Genomic DNA, 23892 nt, shown 5'->3' on the forward strand with positions numbered 1-23892 from the left:
TCATCATCATTATCACATCATCATCATCATTCATCATCATCATCATCATCATCATCACATCTCATCATCATCATCATCATCATCATTATCATCATCATCATAATCATCATCATTATCACATCATCATCATCATTATCATCATCATCATCATCATTATCATCATCATCATCATAACATCTCATCATCATCATTATCACATCTCATCATTATCATCGCCATCATCATCATTATCACATCTCATCATCATCATCATCATCATCATTATCCCATCTCATCATCATCATCATCACCACCATCACCACCATCATCACATCTCATCATCATCATCAGATTCAACTCATTCTTTTCTAAAATTACTATCAAAATTCATATTTGGTATCCTTTTCCAGTAATTTTCAATGATCATATTAAAAGATATAATTGATAAAAAAACAAGAGGCCCAGAGGGCCTGTATCGCTCATCACCTGGTTTGTAATGCCAAGTAATGTTCTGAATACAGGTTCATTGTTTCTTTTCTGAAGGAATTTTGATATTAACCTCTAAATCCCCTATTAGGCCCCACCCCTCCTGCCCCCAGGGGGTCAGAGCCAAAATTTATACAAGTTCTGTTCCCCTTCCCCCAAGGATGTTTGCGGCCAAATTTGGTCACAATCCAAGCAAAACTCTAGGACAAGTAGCAATTTATAGGATTTACCTCTATTTCCCCTATTGGGCCCCGCCCCTCCTGCCCCCCGGGACCAGAGCCAAAATTTATACAAACTCAGTTCTTATTCTCCCATGGATATTTCTGGCCAAATTTGGTTACATTCCATGCGGAACTCTATTACAAGTAGCGATTTAAAGGATTTACCTCTATTTCCCCTATTGGGCCCCGCCCCTCCTGCCCCCCGGGGGGGCCACAGCCAAAATTTATACAAGTACTGTTCCCCTTCCCCCAAGGATGTTTGTGGCTGATTTTGGTTACATTCCATGCCAAACTCTAGGACAAGTAGCGATTTAAAGGATTTACCTCTATTTCCACTATTGGGCCCCCGCCCCTCCTGCCCCCGGGGGATCAGAGCCAAAATTTATACAAGTTCTGTTCCCCTTCCCCCAAGGATCTTTGTGGCCAAATTTGGTTCCAATCCCTGCAGAACTCTATGACTATAGCGATTTAAAGGATTTACCTCTATTTCCCCTATTGGGCCCCGCCCCTCCTGCCCCCGGGGGGGTCAGAGCCAAAATTTATACAAGTTCTGTTCCCCTTCCCCCAAGGATGTTTGTGGCCAAATTTGGTTACATTTCATTCAGAACTCTATGACAAGTAGCGATTTAAAGGATTTACCTCTATTTCCCCTATTGGGCCCCGCCCCTCCTGCCCCCGGGGGGCCAGAGCCAAAATTTATACAAGTTCTGTTCCCCTTCCCCCAAGGATGTTTGTGGCCAAATTTGGTTACAATCCATGCAGAACTCTATGACAAGTAGCGATTTAAAGGATTTACCTCTATTTCCCCTATTGGGCCCCTCCCCTCCTGCCCCTGGGGGACCAGAGCCAAAATTTATACAAGTTCTGTTCCCCTTCCCCCAAGGATGTTTGTGGCTAATTTTGGTTACAATCCATGCAGAACTCTAGGACAAGTAGCGATTTAAAGGATTTACCTCTATTTCCCCTATTGGGCCCCGCCCCTCCTGCCCCTGGGGGATCAGAGCCAAAATTTATACAAGTTCTGTTCCCCTTCCCCCAAGGATGTTTGTGGCTGATTTTGGTTACAATCCATGCCAAACTCTAGGACAAGTAGCGATTTAAAGGATTTACCTCTATTTCCCCTATTGGGCCCCGCCCCTCCTGCCCCTGGGGGGTCAGAGCCAAAATTTATACAAGTTCTGTTCCCCCTCCCCCAAGGATGTTTGTGGCCAAATTTGGTTACAATCCATGCAGAACTCTAGGACAAGTAGCGATTTATAGGAAATGTTGACGGACGGACGGACGGACGGACGGACGGACGGACGGCGGACGGCGGACAACGGACGGCGCGCCATGACACAAGCTCACCGGCCCTTCGGGCCAGGTGAGCTAAAAAAAAAAACCATAAATGTGATAACATTTCAACAGATTTTGATCATGTAACTTATTTGACTCACTCACAATTTGGAATTATAAGCAGTTTTCATGTATGGCTTACCTTGGGTTGAGCTAGGGGCAGTGGAATCTTTGAAATCTGTGATAGCATCCCAATTATCTCGTACTGCAACATAAGAACAGTAGTGAAATCAGTTAAGTTAAACAATTTTAAATAAGATCTTGGAACAAATATAATATGTTCTGGTTCATTCTTATCATCCTTTTTAACATTAAGATATTACAGTGTAGTTGATGAGAAATATTTTAACATTGAACTACATTAAATGTTCAGTAGCATAACAGAAGCTTATTGTAATGCAAAGTATATAAAAGGTAGTTATAAAACGTATATGACTCTAAAATAGCAGTCTTACCTGCTTCAGGTGTCATGGAAGTGTTCTTTGATAGTAAAACTGCACCTTTTGTTCTCTCCCATCGTACTGAAAATACATTTGATGGAAATGTCAAACAATGTTCTGAGTATTAACCAACACAATACGAAACAGCTAACTAGAGATTTCTTTTTGTGAACAGAAGACGATATATGTCTAGAAAACTTTAAAGTAAAAGTCATTGACCTGACAAAATATGATAAGATCTTGAGAACAAAGTTAAAATCTAACAAGAGGCCCAGAGGGCCTGTATCGCTCACCTGGTTTGTAATGCCAAATAATTTTCTGAATACAGGTTCATTGTTTCTTTTCTGAAGGAATTTTAATATTAACCTCTAAATCCCCTATTGGGCCCCACCCCTCCTGCCCCCTGGGGGTCAGAGCCAAAATTTATACAAGTTCTGTTCCCCTTCAACAAAGGATGTTTCTGGCCAAATTTGGTTACAATCCATGCAGAACTCTATGAGAAGTAGCGATTTAAAGGATTTACCTCTATTTCCCATATTGGGCCCCACCTCTCCTACCCCCAGGGGATCAGAGCCAAAATTTATACAAGTTTTGTTCCTCTTCCCCCAAGGATGTTTGTGGCCAAATTTGGTTACAATCCATGCAGAACTCTAGGACAAGTAGCGATTGATAGAATTTACCTCTATTTCCCCTATTGGGCCCCGCCCCTCCTGCCCCCTGAGGGTCAGAGCCAAAATTTATACAAGTTCTGTTCTCCTACCCCCAAGGATGTTTTGTAGCCAAATTTAGTTACAATCCATACAAAACTCTAAGACAATTAAGTTGCAATTTATAGAATTTACCTATAATTCCCCTATTGGGCCCCGCCCCTCCTGCCCCGGGGACCAGAGCCAAAATTTATACAAACTCAGTTCTTATTCTCCCAAGGATATTTCTGGCCAAATTTGGTTACATTCCATGCAGAACTCTATGACTAGTAGCGAATTAAAGGATTTACCTCTATTTCCCCTATTGGGCCCCACCCCTCCAGCCCCCGGGGGGCCAGAGCCAAAATTTATACAAGTTCTGTTCCCCTTCCCCCAAGGATGTTTCTGGCCAAATTTGGTTACAATCCATGCAGAACTCTACGACTAGTAGCAATTTATAGGATTTACCTATATTTCCCCTATTGGGCCCTGCCCCTCCTGCCCCCGGGGTGTCAGAGCCAAAATTTAAACAAGTTCTGTTCCCCTTCCCCCAAGGATGTTTGTGGCCAAATTTTGTTACATTCCATTCAGAACTCTATGACAAGTAGCGATTTAAAGGATTTACCTCTATTTCCCCTATTGGGCCCCGCCCCTCCTGCCCCCGGGGTGTTAGAGCAAATATTTATACAAGTTCTGTTCCCCTTCCCCCAATGATGTTTGTGGCCAAATTTGGTTACAATCCATGTGGAACTCTATGACAAGTAGCGATTTAAAGGATTTACCTCTATTTCCCCTATTGGGCCCCGCCCCTCCTGCCCCCGGGGGGTCAGAGCCAAAATTTATACAAGTTCTGTTCCCCTTCCCCCAAGGATGTTTGTGGCAAAATTTAGTTACAATCCATGCAGAACTCTATGACTAGTAGCGATTTAAAGGATTTACCTCTATTTCCCCTATTGGGCCCCGCCCCTCCTGCCCCCGGGGGGGTCAGAGCCAAAATTTATACAAGTTCTGTTCCCCTTCCCCCAAGGATGTTTGTGGCCAAATTTGGTTACAATCCATTCAGAACTCTAAGACAAGTAGCGATTTAAAGGATTTACCTCTATTTCCCCTATTGGGCCCCGCCCCTCCTGCCCCCGGGGTGTCAGAGCAAATATTTATACAAGTTCTGTTCCCCTTCCCCCAAGGATGTTTGTGGCAAAATTTAGTTACAATCCATGCAGAACTCTATGACAAGTAGCGATTTAAAGGATTTACCTCTATTTCCCCTATTGGGCCCCGCCCCTCCTGCCCCCGGGGGGGTCAGAGCCAAAATTTATACAAGTTCTGTTCCCCTTCCCCCAAGGATGTTTCTGGCCAAATTTGGTTACAATCCATGCAGAACTCTACGACTAGTAGCGATTTATAGGATTTACCTATATTTCCCCTATTGGGCCCTGCCCCTCCTGCCCCCGGGGTGTCAGAGCCAAAATTTAAACAAGTTCTGTTCCCCTTCCCCCAAGGATGTTTGTGGCCAAATTTGGTTACAATCCATTCAGAACTCTATGACAAGTAGCGATTTAAAGGATTTACCTCTATTTCCCCTATTGGGCCCCGCCCCTCCTGCCCCCGGGGTGTTAGAGCAAATATTTATACAAGTTCTGTTCCCCTTCCCCCAATGATGTTTGTGGCCAAATTTGGTTACAATCCATGTGGAACTCTATGACAAGTAGCGATTTAAAGGATTTACCTCTATTTCCCCTATTGGGCCCCGCCCCTCCTGCCCCCGGGGGGTCAGAGCCAAAATTTATACAAGTTCTGTTCCCCTTCCCCCAAGGATGTTTGTTGGCAAAATTTAGTTACAATCCATGCAGAACTCTATGACTAGTAGCGATTTAAAGGATTTACCTCTATTTCCCCTATTGGGCCCCGCCCCTCCTGCCCCCGGGGGGTCAGAGCCAAAATTTTATACAAGTTCTGTTCCCCTTCCCCCAAGGATGTTTGTGGCCAAATTTGGTTACAATCCATGTAGAACTCTATGACAAGTAGCGATTTAAAGGATTTACCTCTATTTCCCCTATTGGGCCCCGCCCCTCCTGCCCCCGGGGGGTCAGAGCCAAAATTTATACAAGTTCTGTTCCCCTTCCCCAAAGGATGTTTGTGGCCAAATTTAGTTACAATCCATGTAGAACTCTATGACTAGTAGCGATTTAAAGGATTTACCTCTATTTCCCCTATTGGGCCCCGCCCCTCCTGCCCCCGGGGTGTCAGAGCCAAAATTTATACAAGTTCTGTTCCCCTTCCCCCAAGGATGTTTGTGGCCAAATTTGGTTACAATCCATGTAGAACTCTATGACAAGTAGCGATTTAAAGGATTTACCTATATTTCCCCTATTGGGCCCCGCCCCTCCTGCCCCCGGGGTGTCAGAGCCAAAATTTATACAAGTTCTGTTCCCCCTCCCCCAAGGATGTTTGTGGCCAAATTTGGTTACAATCCATGCAGAACTCTATGACTAGTAGCGATTTAAAGGAAATGTTGACGGACAGACGGACGGACGGACGGACGACGGACGGACGGACGACGGACGACGGACGACGGACGCCGCGCCATGACATAAGCTCACCGGCCCTTCGGGCCAGGTGAGCTAAAAACCAAGAAAAAAAGAAAATGATCTAGACTAGAAGCACACAACTAATATTGCGACAAAATCTGAGCACAGCTCATTTCATAAGCATTTTCGATTCTATCAAATCAGGTTAAACCTATAGACTAAAACAGAGTATTTATAGCCTTACACTTTCCAATCCATCCCGCCCCAACCTCAAACAGAGAGCCACTCTCCTCGCAATCTTCATGGGACAGATACAGCACTAAGGGGGACACATACTCAGGCTTCAGGAGAGCTACTACATCTATAAAAACACAAACAGGAAAATGTGTAAAGCTAAATACATAAATCTAGGAAATGACATCCTCAATTCATATACAATAATTTCACTATCTAATTCTACTCATTTTTATGTACAACAATCTGGTATCAGATTTTTTTCTTCTGCCTTCATGGCAAAGAGCGCAAGCAATGAAGATTTCTTGTTATTGAATTACTAACAATGAATATTGGGCTATCATGTAACTTTTATAAACATAAGGGAGATAATTTCAAATTCCTCCATAATATTACAGCTACTAGTATCTAAAAAGGTATAAGTCAGATACAGTATGTGGTGTTACTGTAAAATGACAGTGGATGTCTTTTAACATCTATTTGTATACAGGAAAATTACTGGAGAAAATGGCATACTGCTTTCAACCCAATAAGAGTCCCTTCCATATCGGCGCCCTCCCCTTTTTCAGGCCTGAATTTCATTTACCTTGAACCAAATTCAGGCTGAAATTATGAAAAGTGTGGATTTCTTTATTATTTTCTTCTGCAAAATGATTTATAGTAAAACATGATTATAATGGACACAGACAACGAATACATGGTTATAATGTAGTAGATTTCATTCCCCATCATGGTTCCTATAAGATGTCTTTAGTATATATATATAACGCACTATGCTTATAATGAAGTGATTTTGTTAGTTTCCAGATGTTTATTATAACTGTGTTTTACTGTATTGCTTACTTTTTACAATAATTTTATGAAAGGAAAGTCCGAATTCGGTTCTATTAAGCGCCCCTTATTTATTTCAACTTTTCTCAAGCGCCCTGGATGCTAATTGGGTTGAATACAGTACATATCGCATAATATACTGTTGTCATACCAGCTGGCATTACAGTCTCGGTCATACGAGAGCCAGCCATCGGTGCGATAGTGTTACATTTGATGTTGTTCTTCCTTCCTTCTATGGACAGGGTGTTGTTTAGGCCCAGCACACCTAATTTGGCTGCAATCAATAAAGAATTCATCATAAAACCATCACTAACAAGTCAAAGTAAACAGGCATCTTCTATCTGTACAATCATAATGTCTCATGCAATGAAGCCATAGGGTGACAACATTGTTATAGAAATTCTGTACAACAGTTTACAGGAGTTTCAATATCAGGCTGTACCCAGTACTTTTTGCAGGTTGAACCTGGCTGTGGTACAGCCTGATTTGGGCTCAATTACATTAGATAGCATACAGATGGTATGGAAAAGGACCCCCTGAAATTGCAATTGTACCGCCTCTCTGAAAGATAATGAAACCCCTGAGTTAAGCTACTATATTGTCTACAACATGTGTAGTAAACCTACCAGCACTGTAGTTGGCTTGTCCAAAGTTGCCATAGATACCAGCAGCAGACGACACATTGATGACTCTACAATGTAGTGACAACAAATGTATAGTATCAGATATCTTTCCCTACACCACACATCAGAAAATCAAAGACAAAATCTCCCTAGATTAGACTCGCCAACAGTCTCTAGAATGACCAGTAAAATTTGTCTTTGTGACTTTTATCTCTATAATGTATGTTCAACACTTACAGATACAAACTAGGGGAGATAATTAAGTTTCAGAACTCTGCTGAGAAATTCTTATCAACAACACAAGGTATGATAACAAAATAAGTTTGCTTAATTACAGAATTGATTATATAAATCAAAATGATGAAGACTGTCTACCTAATACAAATGTAGGTGTATTAATTTATAAAAGTTTATCGAAATGATGAATGGGATCAGCACCTTGCTTTTGTACCTCTGAAACAGATTATGTTCCATAGTATTTTATATTTCATGTATGAATATAAACATGCCCTACCTGCCATAGTTTTGTTTTTTCATGTGTGGCCATGCAGCTCTGCTAACCTGGAATGCACCTCGTAAATGTACCTTCTGAATAAGGTCTGAAAGGCAAGACTTTGTCTCTTAATAATTTCTCTGTTGCTGTGAACAGTAGGAATAATAGAAAAGTAGCATCAAGCATCAAATTCAATAAAGGAACCTAGACTTTCCCCGATAAAATGACGATTGTAACTGTGCACAGGTACAACACCCTACCTATAAAGGTAGTCCCACTCACCCCAGTCTGTGTCGCTGATCCTGGCAAAGGATCGGTCTCGGAGTATACCAGCATTGTTTACAACGACATCTGAAAAAGATCAAACATATAACATAAAGTGCTTTCATTAATAGATAAGTACATATTCATCCAAGTTTTCATTATCATTGGAGATATTATGATACATGTAGTGCTAAATGTAATGCATGTGTGAAAGTCCTGTAACAATAGCCTTGATCTGAAATGCATTTCTATTATTCCTATCGTTACAAAGCACTTTTTACACATAGTTATTTACATCTAAATGTTTATTTCACAGATCAAACATTAGTGTTACCTATCCTTCCAAAGTTTTCTAATGCAGTCTGCACAAGCTTTCCTCCCTCTTCAACAGAATCTGCAATAACAAATTGTTTTCAAATAATAAGTAAAAGAATCACACACTAAACAGTGATATTGCTCTTGGTACATTCAGTATTACACTCATGAGAATTCTTTGAGGTGCAGGTAATTATTTTGCTCTTAAAGGTAAGCAAAAATTACAATTTATCATAGGACCTTAAAAACTATCATACATGTAATACAATTATGAAAGAAGAGTATTTCTACATATATAAACAAAAAGAAATATTACTGTAGTTGGCCACTGCCTTTCCACCCTTAGCCTTGATTTCATTGACGACTAGATCAGCAGCTCTGGTCCCTGAACCTTCACCCTTAAAGTTTCCACCAAGGTCATTCACTGAAACAAAGGTCATCATCTTATTCATATACAGTGATTTGTATATACATGTACCTGAAATATTTTTGAAATTATCCAAAAGACACTTAAGAAATCTAAATAACTTGTTTGAACTGTCAACCCTACAGTGCATGTGGGGGAGTGAAATCATTGTTTGACATTGATAGGATGGATAAGTTTGAATCATCACCACTTTTATAATTAGTTGATGAATGTTATTGACTTTCACTATAAAACACTAACAGGTGTAAAACATACCAAAGGCCATGGGCTAGGAGGGTCCCACATGCACCCCCCCCCCCAAACCTCCGAACCAATATTTTTCTGAACCCTTATGACCCACTGATCACAAATCCAAATGTTAACATTGCATAAGTTGGGATGAACTTCCGTTTATGACGTCATCAAGATGGCCGCCATCTCGAATTTCACTAAAAATTGAAAAATAGTCATAACATTAACATTTTTCAACCGAAGTAGACAAATGAGGTATCAAAATGACCACAATAGAACAACAAATACATATCAGGACCAAAAAATCCAATATATGTAGTGATTTCTACGCAGGAAATGAAAAAATCGGATTTAAAGCTAAAAAATGGTCATTTTTCAGCAAATTTTTCATATTTTGTTTGACACAGCAAAAATATTTCCCAACAGCAATCTATTATTTCTTGTAAGTTTTTTGACCACTTGTCAATCAGTTTAAGCAACAAAAACAACCAAAACCAATGTTAACATCGTATAAGTTCCGGTTATGACATCATCAAGATGGCCACCATCTCGAATTTCACTGAAAAATGAAAAATAGTCATATCATTGACATTTTTCAAATGAAGAAGACAAATGAGGTATCAAAATGACCACAATAGAACAACATATACATGTCAGGACCAAATAATCCAATATATGTAGTGATTTGAACGCAGGAAATGAAAAAAAAATATATTTTAAGCTCAAAAATGGTAATTTTTCAGCATTTTTTCAAACTTGGCTTGACGCAGCAAAATTGTTTCCCAACAATAAATTATTATTCACAATCAGTTATTTGACCTTTTATCAATCTGTTAAAACAACAACAACAACAAAAATATATAGAAATGCAAAAGAGAATTGTTATACCATCATTTGGTTTACAAACATCACCGGATGCGGCATATGATTGTTATTTTTTCCAAACCGCTAACACTACAGTTTCCTGGTGTCTTGGAATTTTCCTGAATATAACATTGACTATTGACGATATCCATTTCCATGTTCGAAATTTTGTAGACTAGTAGCCTCTCAAACTGAATTATTACAGCAAAACGCTAACAAATAGCTATAGGGTATCAAATTAAAGTTCCATAAATACCATGACACTTTTCGAAACATATTGTGTCTTTTAGAATGAGCACATCCATTGTTTATTTCCTGTGTATAACGCAAGGAAATATAAGATGGTTACTGCAGTGACACATATTTCTTTCACTAGTTCTTAATGCTAATCATTTTCGTTGTGCGTGCGTTCTCGCCAGAGTGTCGTCTTCGACCTCGGTGACCTGATGTGACATTACATTACCGGGTTACCATCGTGGTTCTAACTTGTCAACTGTCCATGGTCAGAGTTAAGATCAGAAACATCGGCTTCAGGGATGTGGGAGATCTTCCTGTTTCCAACCTAGTTTCACCTAGATTCACATATCATATATGATGTTCCAGACTTCTCCGGCATGATGGAAAAGACACCAGATCAACATTCTGCGGAGGGTTGAGTTGGTTCTCCTTAATTCGTATGAAGCACAATTCCTCATTTTTGTGAACCTCAGTGACCATAGGTGGCACAGGTGGATTCTTTGAGGTCATAAATGAGGTCTGCAGTGAAGTTTCACTCTTTGCCAAGTCTGGAAAGCACTTTAGAGAACTTTTTACTGGAGAGTCTTCAATGGTCTCTTTGCGCATACACCAGATGTGACACAACCAGCACATTCAAGGGAGTGGGGAAAGTCAGACCAATGAAAAAACATTTAACATTTATGCCCTCATTAATGACCTCGATGATATCACCTGTGCCATTTATGGTTGCACGAGGGTCCACAAGATTGATGAATAGTACTTCATACGAATTATGGAGTTATGTGCTAAGGAGAACCAATTCCACCATTGGAAGAATGTGCATCTGGTGTAATTTCCATTAAGCCGGAGAAGTCTGAAACAGCATATACGTACGATATGTTAGAATCTGAAAGAGATCCCACATCCCTGAACCTGTTTTTCTAATATGAGCTCTGGTCATGGATGGGTCATAAAAGGCTAGAACAACACTGCACTGGTAATGCAGTGTCACATGAGCTCATCGACATCGAAGACGTCGATCTGGCTTTCGACGAATTGGATACTGATATCTCGAGTACTCTGATTCGGACTGCATGTACCAGCTACCAGATATGCCGAGTCTCTTCAGTGGATAGGTCAGTGAGGCGAGAAAGCACGCACAATGATAATGGTTATCATTGAGAACCAGTGAAAGACATATTAGTGACATTGTAGTAACCATCTGACATTTTGCTTATGCTATGCATAGAAAATAAATAATGAATGTGCTCATTTTCAAAGACGCTTTGGGAACTGTTAATGATATTAACGGAAAACACAGGCTTAGCTTAGGTTACATTTGTTACGCTATCAGTAGGTGTTGTGTTATTTTTGAGACGCTGCTAATCTACAAAATTGAGGGTATAACAATAATTCTTTTTTGCATTTCTATATGTTTTAGTTATTTTTGTTTTTACTGATTGTTAGCAGTTTAAATAACTGATTACGAGTAATAATTTGCTGTTGGGAAATATTTCTGCTGCGTCAAGCCAAGTTTGAAAAATTTGCTGAAAAATCACCATTTTTGAGCTTAAAAGCTTATTTTTTTATTTCTTCCGTACAAATCACTACACATATTGGATTATTTGGTCCTAATATGTATTTGTCGTTCTATTGTGGTCATTTTGATACCACATTTGTCTACTTTAGTTGAAAAATATCAGTGTTATAATACTATTCTTCATTTTTTAGTGAAATTCGAGATGGTGGCCATCTTGATGACGTCATAACCGGAACCTGTACAATGTTAACATTGGTTTTTGTTGTTGTTGTTGTTTAAACTGATTGATAAGTGGTCAAAAAACTTATTAGAAATAATAGATTGTTGTTGGGAAACATTTTTGCTGCGTCAAACAAAATATGAAAAATTTGCTGAAAAATCACCATTTTTGAGCTTTAAATCCGATTTTTTCATTTCCTGCGTAGAAATCACTACATATATTGGATTTTTTGGTCCTGATATGTATTTGTTGTTCTATTGTGGTCATTTTAATACCTCATTTGTCTACTTCGGTTGAAAAATGTTAATGTTATGACTATTTTTCAATTTTTAGTGAAATTCGAGATGGCGGCCATCTTGATGACGTCATAACCGGAAGTTCATCCCAACTTATGCAATGTTAACATTTGGATTTGTGATCAGTGGGTCATAAGGGTTCAGAAAAAATATTGGTTCGGAGGTTTGGGGGGGGGGTGCATGTGGGACCCTCCTAGCCCATGGCCTATACCAAAAGTAATAATGGATAGTATTAAGCATGAGTAAGACTAAATTAGATAACTTTGTTAAAAAAAAAAAACTTTGTTGCATGTGACTGTAGGTGTCTTAGTTTATTTTGATAGATGCATGTTTTTTTCTCAACTGGTTGCAATGATGGCATTCTTTAAATAATTTTTATTTAAAAAAATCAGAATGTTTTCTCTTACCAGATGAAATATTCATGTAATTGAATGAGAACCCCAATAAAATTTCAAAAAAGGTGAAAAAGCAATCAATCAGATGGGAAAAATGACATTTTCATACTTATAGCATGGTACTGTTCAAGACAATTTTTAATGCAAAATTCATGAATTCCTGTTACATTATCTTACATTGTGCAATGTATTTAGTTTTTAACATGTCTAATGTATTGGCTAAATCTGTATTAAGTCATTTTATTAATACGCGGTAATAAGAATTCTGTCAGTGTAGAAGGGAGCATTAAATACAAAAACCTAACAGTGTTCATAGCTGTTAATGTTTATTTTTATTTACCAACGACTGAAGCACCACGTTCAGCAAAGTCCAAGGCATACTGCTTCCCTAGACCTGTAAATGAAATTAAAGTTTAGTTAGCATGATACATTGCACTTTGTTATCCTTGTGTCCTAGAGATAACACCTTGCATAGTAGCTGAATTGTTATCAACATCAACTCTATCTCCACTGCATATTCACCCTACATCATATGTTTCTAGGAGTACCATATGAACTATTTTAAATACATGCAATTACATGTCATAATTTATTTTAACAATATATGTAAATATTACCATACATCCTAACAAGCCAAAGAGGCTTTCTATTGATGTTGGACTGCCAAGACTGGTGAGATACTGGTGAGATCGACTGTAATATCTGATGCACATATATTACATGAATGTTCCATTTACTGACATCTAATTCATATCTTATACAGGCATTCACTGCTGCTGTATTGCAATAAATATATTTTTTACAGAAAGTAAAATGGATTTCTTAGTCAAATTTCTTGTTATTAAATTTTGATTGCATTATTCTGAAGTGGATATTTAATCTTGAAATTTTATGAAATGTAAAAGCCTAGCTAAGGCCAATCGCCAGTTATTGTCCAGTTTAACAACCATCATCAATGTCAAGTAAAATAACCAGATATTAAATAATATTTATAGTATATATATGCTAATAATTTAATCACAGCTGATGCTTTTGTTCAATAGAAAGTGTGTCAGAAAATTTTCACATTTGTGCAAGCTACTTTTATTATACATAATATTCATAAATAATGTAGGTCTAATTGCTAGATATTAATTAACTTATCGAGCTTAAGACTAAAATTTAATCTGATATTCAAAAACATCTCAACACACATACTGAACTTATGAATATATTCTAGACTAGTGCACAAATGTTATTCATCTTCCACCTGAAGAATTTTGTTTTATCTAATCACTATAATGTCAGTTTTTTTCGGATGATATAATCCCTAAAAATTGAATATGGCTCTAATCAAGGTAGAAGAAATATCTAATAATTAATTATGTTCCTATTAACTATTTACTGTGTTAATCACGCCCACCATTGATAGCAGTCTTTTTTTTAGAACAAATAACGGATAACTAATATATACCTTGCCTTCAGTTGATGATGAAATTTACAGATCTAGACACACTACTTTTAGTCCAAGTATTGGTCTAAGTTTAAGAATCGCCCTACTTTATGACCCACTCATGCCAGACTAACATTTTTTGGGAGAAGGCTAAAAAAGTAAAACTACTGTACAATCATTCTATTTTATGACCTGTAAGAACCGTGCTGCTTCATGACCTACTCTGACAAACATTTTTAGAAAGACCAAAAAAGTAAAACTACTGTACAATCGTTCTATTTTATGACCTTTTTGGATCGTGCTACTTTATGACCTACTCTGACAAGTTTACATTTTTTAGGAGAAGGCTAAAAAAGTAAAACTACGGTACAATCGTTCTATTTTATGACCTGATGCCGTGTATCCGTAACCAAACTGCAAACATTGAGACATATGTAAATCGCATGGAAAACCTACATTTCCTCAGCAACGTCCTTGCGTTCAAGAACATATCGTCTGATCAGTAGCGGCCGCGGATCAGACACTTCAGATGGACTTTGGTCAGTTCAGTCAGTAATCAGGCTGTTCACCTGTATTTTCTACCGTAAGGTTGATGTACGGTACATAATGCAAAATAGCTAATGTCGTTAACTGATGCCGTTCGTAAACAGGATAATTGCCTCTGTATTTAAGAATATTTTACAACCTCTCTGCTGTCCACATTCGCATTTTGGCCATCGATGACAGAAGATAGCCGATATTGAAACGAGGGTCGAAGCGATAACGTTAGCCTAGATTCGAGAGACAGTTCACTTTGCAGTAAGAATCATTTGAAGTATATATTGTCCGTCTTTACCTAAAGCTGAGCATGATCTAAATACACTACGGGAGGGAAAACAATACAAAAACTTACCATTGCCAGCGCCTGTCACCAGGACCACTTTCCCATCAAACCGTAAGGGCGCAGACATCTTGGAAAGTGACTGAACTATGAACTTTGCCCGCGATAAGCGAAGAGTTTTTATTGGTTGTTGTTTTTAAGAACACATGACCCATAACCCTTGAACTATAGAAAGCCAAGATTTGATTGGTCCGTGTTGCACACTTCTATTGGCCTAACATACACAACCACGTTGAGGTTATGGAGCTGAAAATGAATTGCCTCATTTGTTTACTTTTTCTTGTTTCGTCAGTGTTTTGCAACGATGATGACGTTGTGGCTTCAAGACGATTCAATATTAGACCTGATCCCTCAAAACAGTCGACTGATTTAGTTTGGGTAAGAAAAAACGATGTAATGTGTGTTGTAGTACCCGGTGTCGACTCAAAAGACCCCAAATTAAACTGTTGGGCCTAAAGTAACTAACTTCGATTTCAGATTAACCTACGACTGTTTCAAGAGTCACACTTTTTATTTGTTTTGAACTTTTTCAATCACTTAGTAACACTGTCGAGTCTCTAAAAGTCGAACCACAGATAATTTGCAAACAACTTCATATGGCATGTATAACTGTTACAGGTGCCCGGGTCCTGCATGACCTGTCAAAAAGAAAGATAAATCATAGCACTGATCCCCATTAATAATGAGTCTATAATATAAGAGGATGCTTATAATTTAACAACTGCTATAGACTTTATAACTTATATCACCGTAACTACATAATGTATACAATACTGAGTAGGCTATCCACGATACTCCAGGTGTTACTATCACTGATATATATCCACCCATGTACTTTCTAATCTCATAGTAAAACTGGAGGCAACAAAATTCACGGGTAATGAAGTCTGTTGATGTACATAAAAAAACGAGTAAGAGCACACTGTAGTTGACTCTGTGGCTTTGAATATGGGCGTCGCTCTTTGTTATCAACAATGGAAGTCTTTGTATTGCCTGTGATTGTCCAGTTTCTTTCTCCTGAATTGCCTCCAGTTTTACTATATAACGAGATTGTCCACAGGTGGATATACCCTCAGTGATAGTAATCCCTGGAGTATCAAGGATGACAGTAGGCCTTATAGTCAATAACTTAACTGTATGAAACAGTAACATTGATGGTGGTCAATGTAAGCTGAACAAAGTACAGCCTAGAGAGAATAGAAAAAATAACATGCAGCTGATTTTTGACCAGGCCTATATAGCTACATAGAGCATGAGATTTGAGCCCGAGACCTCCAGACACTCTAAAGCCGGATGTTCTACTATTTGGTCATGTACAGACGTTATGTCATCCATCCTTGATATTCTAGGAGTATAACTGTCATTAGTCCGCTAAACCTGCCTATATTATTAGGCTTTTTTTATTTATTTATTTTTATAAGGAGAAAAAAAAAAGCCTAATAATATAGGCAGGTGTAGAGGACTACACTGTCGTAATTAAATATGATAAGTGATATATTTTATTCAGATTTGCTTTCTCCTGAAATGCTTTCATTTTTTCTATGGCATATATATTTCAAGGGTGGATATTACGACAATATAGTACGGTGGATATTACGACAATATATATATAGTACGGTGGATATTACGACAATATAGTACATGTATAGAAATTCCTGAAATATCCAGGATGCATAATCTCATGATATGATCTTGATGTACTATATATACAATACACTGCTCTTTTGATCCTTTATAAAATTGTTTCACACCAACTAATAAGAGTAATATTAAAATTGAGACACAGTTTTGCTATTGCTTTCACATTAAGTGACATTATACCCAATTATAAAGGGAGAATGTCACCTGTTGTTTTACATTTTCCATTGCATGATCTTTAATATCACTTGAGAAAAAAGTTAATTATAAAAAAACAAACAAACAAAAAGTAGGTAATGTGAAAAAGTAATTTCTTAATTGGCTATAGTTGTTCGGTAGTAAGTTGTTAGTTGGCATGGTGAATTCTGTATTGATACTTATGTATATCCCCTTGTGTATACACAGGATGATGTCAAGTGTACATTTACATACCAGGCCATGGGAGGGACTAACGAGGTTTGTATAATTAATTATTCTTTGGCATCCAGTTAATGTATAAATGAACTTCTGAATGATCAATTGAATTCTGGAATAGACCAGGACCATATTAAAGGAAATATAAACTTTGTGTAAAAAGGATACAAGTTTGGAAAATAAAATTACATCAATCAGCTTTTTGGTGGATAGTAAACATTAATTAACTCATTCACCCCCGAAGACTCATTTAAGATTTTCTACATCAAAGACTAGACCAGTCCATTATAAAATTTCAGGGGTGAAAATATGAAAGACCGTATTATTTTTGATTTAAAAAAGAAAAGAAAAATGAAATGATGTATTTACAATATAATTATCAGCCACGCCATATTGTTTACTGGGATATGTGTCCTTTGTGAGAAACTGATTTCGAAGGAATTATTTTTTTTTTTATTCCTAGGATTGGGAGATTGCGATTTTCCGTGCGGAGGAACACCAGATAACTTGTATGGTAAACAGAGCAGATAAAATGACAACCTACCTGGTCTTCCAGAGTTTCTCCCTCAAAGTCAACGGTGCCAAACTTGCTGTCGGACAACCATACGTAAGTAGTTTTAACACAGGAAAAAGGTGTGGTCTGAAAAAGGTGGACATTGGTATCACAACACATCCATGCTTTGTATTGTGGTGGCATTACTGTAAACCAACTGATTTTCACACCAAGCTAATTTCACCTTAGCATGCCTAAACACTTTTTAATTTGCAGCAATTTGATTCAACATTTTGGAGTGATATGGTTCTACTTTACCTGTATTTGAAACAGTTTTGTTGTGATTTATTTTTATGATTTGATTTTATATCGCCAGGAAAATATGTGTACCAAATTTATACACACAAAATTAGATTGGTTTACTGAATATGAGAGAAATTCTGTCTTTGCATATTACAGAGTTAGCTCCCTGTGTGTAGGTATCAATTGTCATGTGGATATTTTGTAAGCGCAATTCAAGTTGTTGTATCCGAAAAATATGACATTACATTCACAAAAACATGACGTCACAGTCAATACTTACCAGCAAGAGCAGATAACTCTGTAATATGCAAATACATAATAGATCTAATATAAATGTTGTAACTGACATTTTTCTGATCAATTAATCATTAAGTTTGTAAAAACATTGTTACAAAGTGATAGTTACATAACTGATATTTGCAGATGAATAAATGAGTAAAAGTTGTCTCCCTTATTTGTACATTTTGAAACTCGTGTGTATTATGTCAAAAATCAGAATCAGTTATTACTTTTTGATAAGACCAGGATCAGTAAGAATCAGAACATACTGAATTAAACTTTTTCCATATTTTCTCTTTTTCAGAATCGAAACAATGAAGCTCTGTCACCCATTGAGTTTGTTGAAGTGCCAAAGAAAAATATGGGTAAATATGCGCATTATCTCCCCTTACAGTTACTAAAGTTACAGTATATGTCTTGAGGCATATTTTCCATTTGATTAAAATACTCTATTGAAGTGTTATTGAATTATAACAATCATGTTGTCCATAGTTTGTCCATTTGTTATTAACATTTTGGGCTTACCAGATACGATGTGGCTGTTTACTGGGACTGGCCATTTTTTTTTACTTTAATTGATATCATGAATAAAAGTCTCCCAAAATGAACTTCATTTATTTCTAGCTTTTACCTCTGGTGACATGCATTGTTATTTTCATTTTTGCAGTTAAAAACAGTAAAGAATTCAAGAATGAGATTGGAAAAGTTACATTATGGGCCCAATATGGTGAACTAAAAGAAGAATTATAACGACCAGCTACAAGGTCTTACATCATCGCAGCAGAGCTTTGTCATATTAACGGCATCTAAAACTGAAACCGCTGTAAACTCTATATTACAAATGTGCATGCAATTATGTGCTGAGGTATAGCCTTAATATAGTTGTGAATTTGGGTGATTGATTAAGTTTAAGGCCAAGAATTGTTTTTAACGTGGCATATTCTGTATTTGCATACTACAGAGTTATCTGCTCATGATATTATAGGTATTGCTATGTCATGAGTTAATGAGCATGTTGCAAACCTAATTTTCACAAGCAAATTAACTAATCATGTCACAATACCTCATCTCAAGGGCAGATAACTGTGTACAAAGACTGAATATGATGCTCTTAGAAATGTTTTTTTTGTCTGTGTGTTGTGGTGATATGATGAGCAAGTATGGTGTACGATGTAAGATGTGAGCATTGTCACCCTAGGTGTTAGCGTGTTATATGATTAATGTGGTGCGAGGTCAGACTGTGAGTGAAAGACAATCAGTCATACAAGTTTTATACTGACAACAGTTAATTATCTACGTCTGCAATTATTGAAATATCTATAATATTTGTAGAGTCTTTCACCATCTTGGATGCGAGAGAGGCAAATCTCAGCTTGGAAATTTCAACTTTAGGGGTACTAGTTGTTGTGTTTGACAGCTTAGAATCTTACCCAGATAATTGAGATCTCCAGACTCATGGAAGTGAATGTTTAGCTTTCCTGTATCACACTTTACCATATTTCAAATATTTGATGTGTCAGCCATCCAGGACCACAATGAAGGGATATGATTGTAGTCCTGATGTTACTGCATCTTCATTCCATGTAGAGAACTTAAAATCTTGTGCAGTTTTTACCAAGAGGTAAGATGAGAAAATCTTGCATGTGACAAAAGGCTGCAGATATCTTTATCCAGAGTAAGAGCAAATTGAGTCTTATATATTTAACTTGGTACAACAGTTATACAAGGTTTTTTTTACCTAATTTACCAAACATAGCTTTTTGGGAATTTTGTTAGATACATTGTATTTTCACTGTATATTGGACTTGTCTTTGATTTAAAATTGCTTTTTCTATAGATAGAATAATGTGAGAAAGAATGAGTATATGTATGAAGGTATATGTTATAAGAGAATTACTATAATAATCTACTGTAGACCTACTTATTTTTGCAGTTACCCATATTAAAATATCACATTTTTATACATGACATTTACAGTGATTTAATTTACTATTTGATCACATGGTTCTACTCTCCTTATGCTTGAATCATTTTCATGGTGATTGATTTTCATGATCCGATCCACAATGAAATACACAAAATTTAATCGCATGTAAAAATAAGTAGGTATGCACTAGTATGTGGGGATGGTACATAGATGTTCAACACAGAGAAAAAGATTATATTTATTGATGAAATAAAAGAAAAGTTGAAATAAAAAGATATGTTTTGTTTTCATTTTATTTAATCTTTACTTATAGATAGGGGTGCCATGTTATATTTAGTTTGTGCTGTTTATGAGCATCTGATTACAAGGATAATTGATTGTAGCTGTTTATTTGACATAAGTCTTGATCTTGAGTCAGTCATAGTCTTAAAGGGCCACTACCTTTCCGAAACAGCTTTTAATTTTTAAAATGAGAATGAAAAAAACCTGATAATTTTATATAGTCACAAATGTTGTTAACTTACCATTAATGCTAAACTTACCATCAACTTCTTATCAATCTAATGCTTATTTTCATAACGTAGGTAATTTTATGTTTCCCACCGTCATCCTAAAATTACTGCGCACCAGTTGATTGCACCAGACGGCAAAACAGCGATGTGAACCTTCACTGTTAACATAGTTTACACATTTGGTTGGTTTTATAACATCCTCATAGGCCATACATTTTCATATATGTTTATTGTTTTTAAGAAACTTTTTAATTTTTGTTTCGCAAAGGTAGTGGGCTTTTAAATAGGGCACTACTAAACTTAGTTGACTTACTTGACATTGTCTTAGTCTTTAAGTCAAGGGACACATACAATAGTCAAAGGACAAGAAGAGATCCCAGAGGGATCTTGGCGCCCACCAAAGAATGATCTATGTCTGATAATAGAAAAAGGGATCTTTTCCCTGCTTTTCAAACTTTTAAAAACATACAACATATGAAATTTAAGACAGATTACTTCATTATTTTCTGAGAAACAGCAGTGAAATCCAATATGGTAGCTGGTTGGCCATCTTGTTTACCGATCAGTGCCAAAGACACTATGCACAACTAAATCTAAAGGGGAACCTACAAATGGAATATGAGGGATATCCCTTCAGTAATTTCTGACAAATACCCATAACTATCAAAATTCAAGATGTCGGCCAGTTGGCTATCTTGTTCACAGATCGGTTCCAAAATGCAATACGCACAACAAGGGCCCTAGGGGAACCTACATATGAAATTTGAGAAAGATCCCTTTGATACTTTCTAAGAAATAGTTGTAACAAACTCTAATTACCAAAGTATCAAAATCCAAGCTGGCCACCGGTCGGCCATCTTGATGACCGGTTGGTTCCAAAATGCAATATGCACAACAATGGTCCTAGGGGAACCCACATATGAAATTTGAGAAAGATCCCTTCAGTGCATTCTGAGAAATAGCGATAACAAACTTTAATTATAAAAATCCAAGATGGCTGCCTGTAGACCATCTTGTTAACCGATCGGTCCCAAAATGCAATATGCACAACTAGGGCCCTAGGGGAACCTACAGATGAAATTTGAGAAAGATCCCTTTAGTACTTTCTGAGAAATAGCGGTAACAATCTTTAATTATCAAAATCCAAGATGGCCGCCGGTCGGCCATCTTCGATTTGAATAGCCCACCATCTGATGATGGTGGACTAAAAGGTCGAAGGACAAAAATGGTTGCAGAAGAGATAGAGCACAATGACACAAAGGTCTTTAGAATCCTTTATCTTGGCTGTAAAAATTATTCCAATTGACTGATTACATTTCTGTAAACATACTTATTTTAGAGCAGTCAAAATTCAGCGCAAATATGAAACAAGAGGCCCAGAGGGCCTGTATCGCTCACCTGGTTTGTAATGCCAAGTAATGTTCTGAATACAAGTTCATTGTTTCTTTTCTGAAGGAATTTGAATATTTACATCTAATTCCCCTATCCCCATCCCTCCTGCCCCCAGGGGGTCAGAGCCAAAATTTATACAAGTTCTGTTCCCCTTCCCCCAAGGATGTTTGTGGCCAAATTTGGTCACAATCCATGCAGAAACTCTAGGACAAGTAGCAATTTATAGGATTTACCTCTAATTCCCCTATTGGGGCCCCCCTCCTGCCCCCAGGGGGTCAGAGCCAAAATTTATACAAGTTCTGTTCCCCTTCTCCCAAAGATGTTTGTGGCCAAATTTGGTCACAATCCATGAAGAACTCTAGGACAAGTAGCGATTTATAGGATTTACCTCTATTCCCCTAATGGGCCACGCCCCTCCTGCCCCTGGAGGGTCAGAGCCAAAATTTATACAAGTTCTGTTCCCCTTTCCCCAAGGATGTTTGTGGCCAAATTTGGTTACAATCCATGCAGAACTCTAGGACAAGTAGCGATTTATAGGATTTACCTCTATTTTCCCTATTGGGCCCCGTCCCTCCTTCCCCCGGGGGGTCAGAGCCAAAATTTTTACAAGTTCTGTTCCCCTTCCCCTATGGATGTTTGTGGCCAAATTTGGTCACAATCCATGCAGAACTTTTGGGATGAGTAGCGATTTATAGGATTTACCTCTATTTTCCATATTGGGCCCCGCCCCTCCTTCCCCCAGGGGGTCAGAGACAAAATTTATACAAGTTCTGTTCCCCTTCACCCAAGGATGTTTGTTGCCAAATTTGGTCACAATCCATGCAGAACTCTAGGACAAGTAGCGATTTATAGGATTTGCCTCTATTTCCCTAATGGGCCCCGCCCCTCCTGCCCCTGGGGGGTCAGAGCCAAAATTTATACAAGTTCTGTTCCCCTTCCCCCAAGGATGTTTGTGGCCAAATTTGGTCACAATCCATGCAGAACTCTAGGACAAGTAGCGATTTTTATAGGATTTACCTCAATTTTCCATATTGGGCCCCGCCCCTCCTGCCCCTTGGGGGTCAGAGCCAAAATTTATACAAGTTCTGTTCCCCTTCCCCCAAGGATTTTTGTGGCCAAATTTGGTCACAATCCATGCAGGACTCTAGGATAAGTAGCAATTTATAGGATTTGCCTCTATTTCCCCTATTGGGCCCCGCCCCTCCTTCCTCCGGGGGGTTAGAGCCAAAATTTATACAAGTTCTGTTCCCATTCCCCCAAGGATGTTTGTGGCCGAATTTGGTCACAATCCATGCAGAACTCTAGGACAAAGCAATTTATAGGATTTACCTCTATTTTCCCTATTGGGCCCCGCCCCTCCTGCCCCTGGGGAGTCAGAGCCTGTGGCCAAATTTGGTTACAATCCATGCAGAACTCTATGACTTAATGACAGGCGTCATCCGCCTGAAATTTTCATACAGGTAGTAGCGATTTAAAGGAAATGTTGACGGACAGACGGACGGACGGACGACGGACGACAGACGCTGCGCCATGACATAAGCTCACCAGCCCTTCGGGCCAGGTGAGCTAAAAAATGTAAATTATGATTATAAGCGTAGATATAAATTTGTGCAATTCGGAAATACTCTTTTACAAATTTTGCGCTTCAACTGAAACTGCCACGAAAATACGTATGTTTATAGTATGCGCCTATCATCATCAAATCAGACAAGCTTACAGTAAGTGTTAGCAAGCAACACACGTCCCCTACCGTCAATTACATTTTTCTAATCTATAGCCAGTTATTATTGCTTAGTTATGATATCATTGTATGAAGTGCTTTGTTTTCTCCTATGTTACCTATGTATGAAGTTTGAACAAATTCCATTGATGTGTTTCAAGTTATCATTCGGAAACTAAAATTTGTGAAACAATCTATATTTAGTAACAGTGACCTTTACAGTTGACCTTTTGACCCCAAATTCAATCCCAACTGAATTTTCTCATATGCTACCTTTG

The 23892-nt window shown here is 37.9% G+C and overlaps 2 protein-coding genes across 3 annotated transcripts in view; one reads left to right on the plus strand and one right to left on the minus strand.

Moving 5' to 3' along the window:
* The window catches only part of LOC138333440 (peroxisomal multifunctional enzyme type 2-like), a 30330-nt gene extending 15251 nt beyond the window's left edge, over positions 1–15079 (minus strand). Inside the window, exons 1-11 of one of the 2 annotated variants that reach the window (XM_069281817.1) lie at positions 14949–15079; positions 12965–13018; positions 8752–8859; positions 8455–8514; positions 8139–8207; positions 7878–7962; positions 7367–7431; positions 6892–7014; positions 5920–6036; positions 2477–2542; positions 2164–2226 (exon numbers count right to left, since the gene is read on the minus strand). In XM_069281817.1, the coding sequence (XP_069137918.1) occupies positions 2164–2226; positions 2477–2542; positions 5920–6036; positions 6892–7014; positions 7367–7431; positions 7878–7962; positions 8139–8207; positions 8455–8514; positions 8752–8859; positions 12965–13018; positions 14949–15006 (868 nt within the window). In that variant the 5' untranslated portion in view covers positions 15007–15079. Of the gene's footprint in view, positions 1–2163; positions 2227–2476; positions 2543–5919; positions 6037–6891; positions 7015–7366; positions 7432–7877; positions 7963–8138; positions 8208–8454; positions 8515–8751; positions 8860–12964; positions 13019–14512; positions 14682–14948 lie in introns of those variants that run through there. The other variant, XM_069281818.1, reaches the window with a different exon arrangement.
* Positions 15080–15148: 69 nt separating this feature from the next.
* Positions 15149–20263, plus strand: LOC138333441 (myeloid-derived growth factor homolog). The gene is made up of 5 exons (XM_069281819.1): positions 15149–15314; positions 16980–17030; positions 17452–17595; positions 18368–18428; positions 18731–20263. The coding sequence occupies exons 1-5, from the start codon at positions 15177–15179 to the stop codon at positions 18811–18813; spliced, it is 477 nt and encodes a 158-aa protein (XP_069137920.1). The 5' UTR covers positions 15149–15176; the 3' UTR covers positions 18814–20263.
* The last annotated feature ends 3629 nt before the right edge of the window (positions 20264–23892 follow it).

The sequence above is a fragment of the Argopecten irradians genome, chromosome 10 (assembly GCF_041381155.1).
Source record: "Argopecten irradians isolate NY chromosome 10, Ai_NY, whole genome shotgun sequence".
Classification (NCBI taxonomy): Eukaryota; Metazoa; Mollusca; class Bivalvia; order Pectinida; family Pectinidae; genus Argopecten; species Argopecten irradians.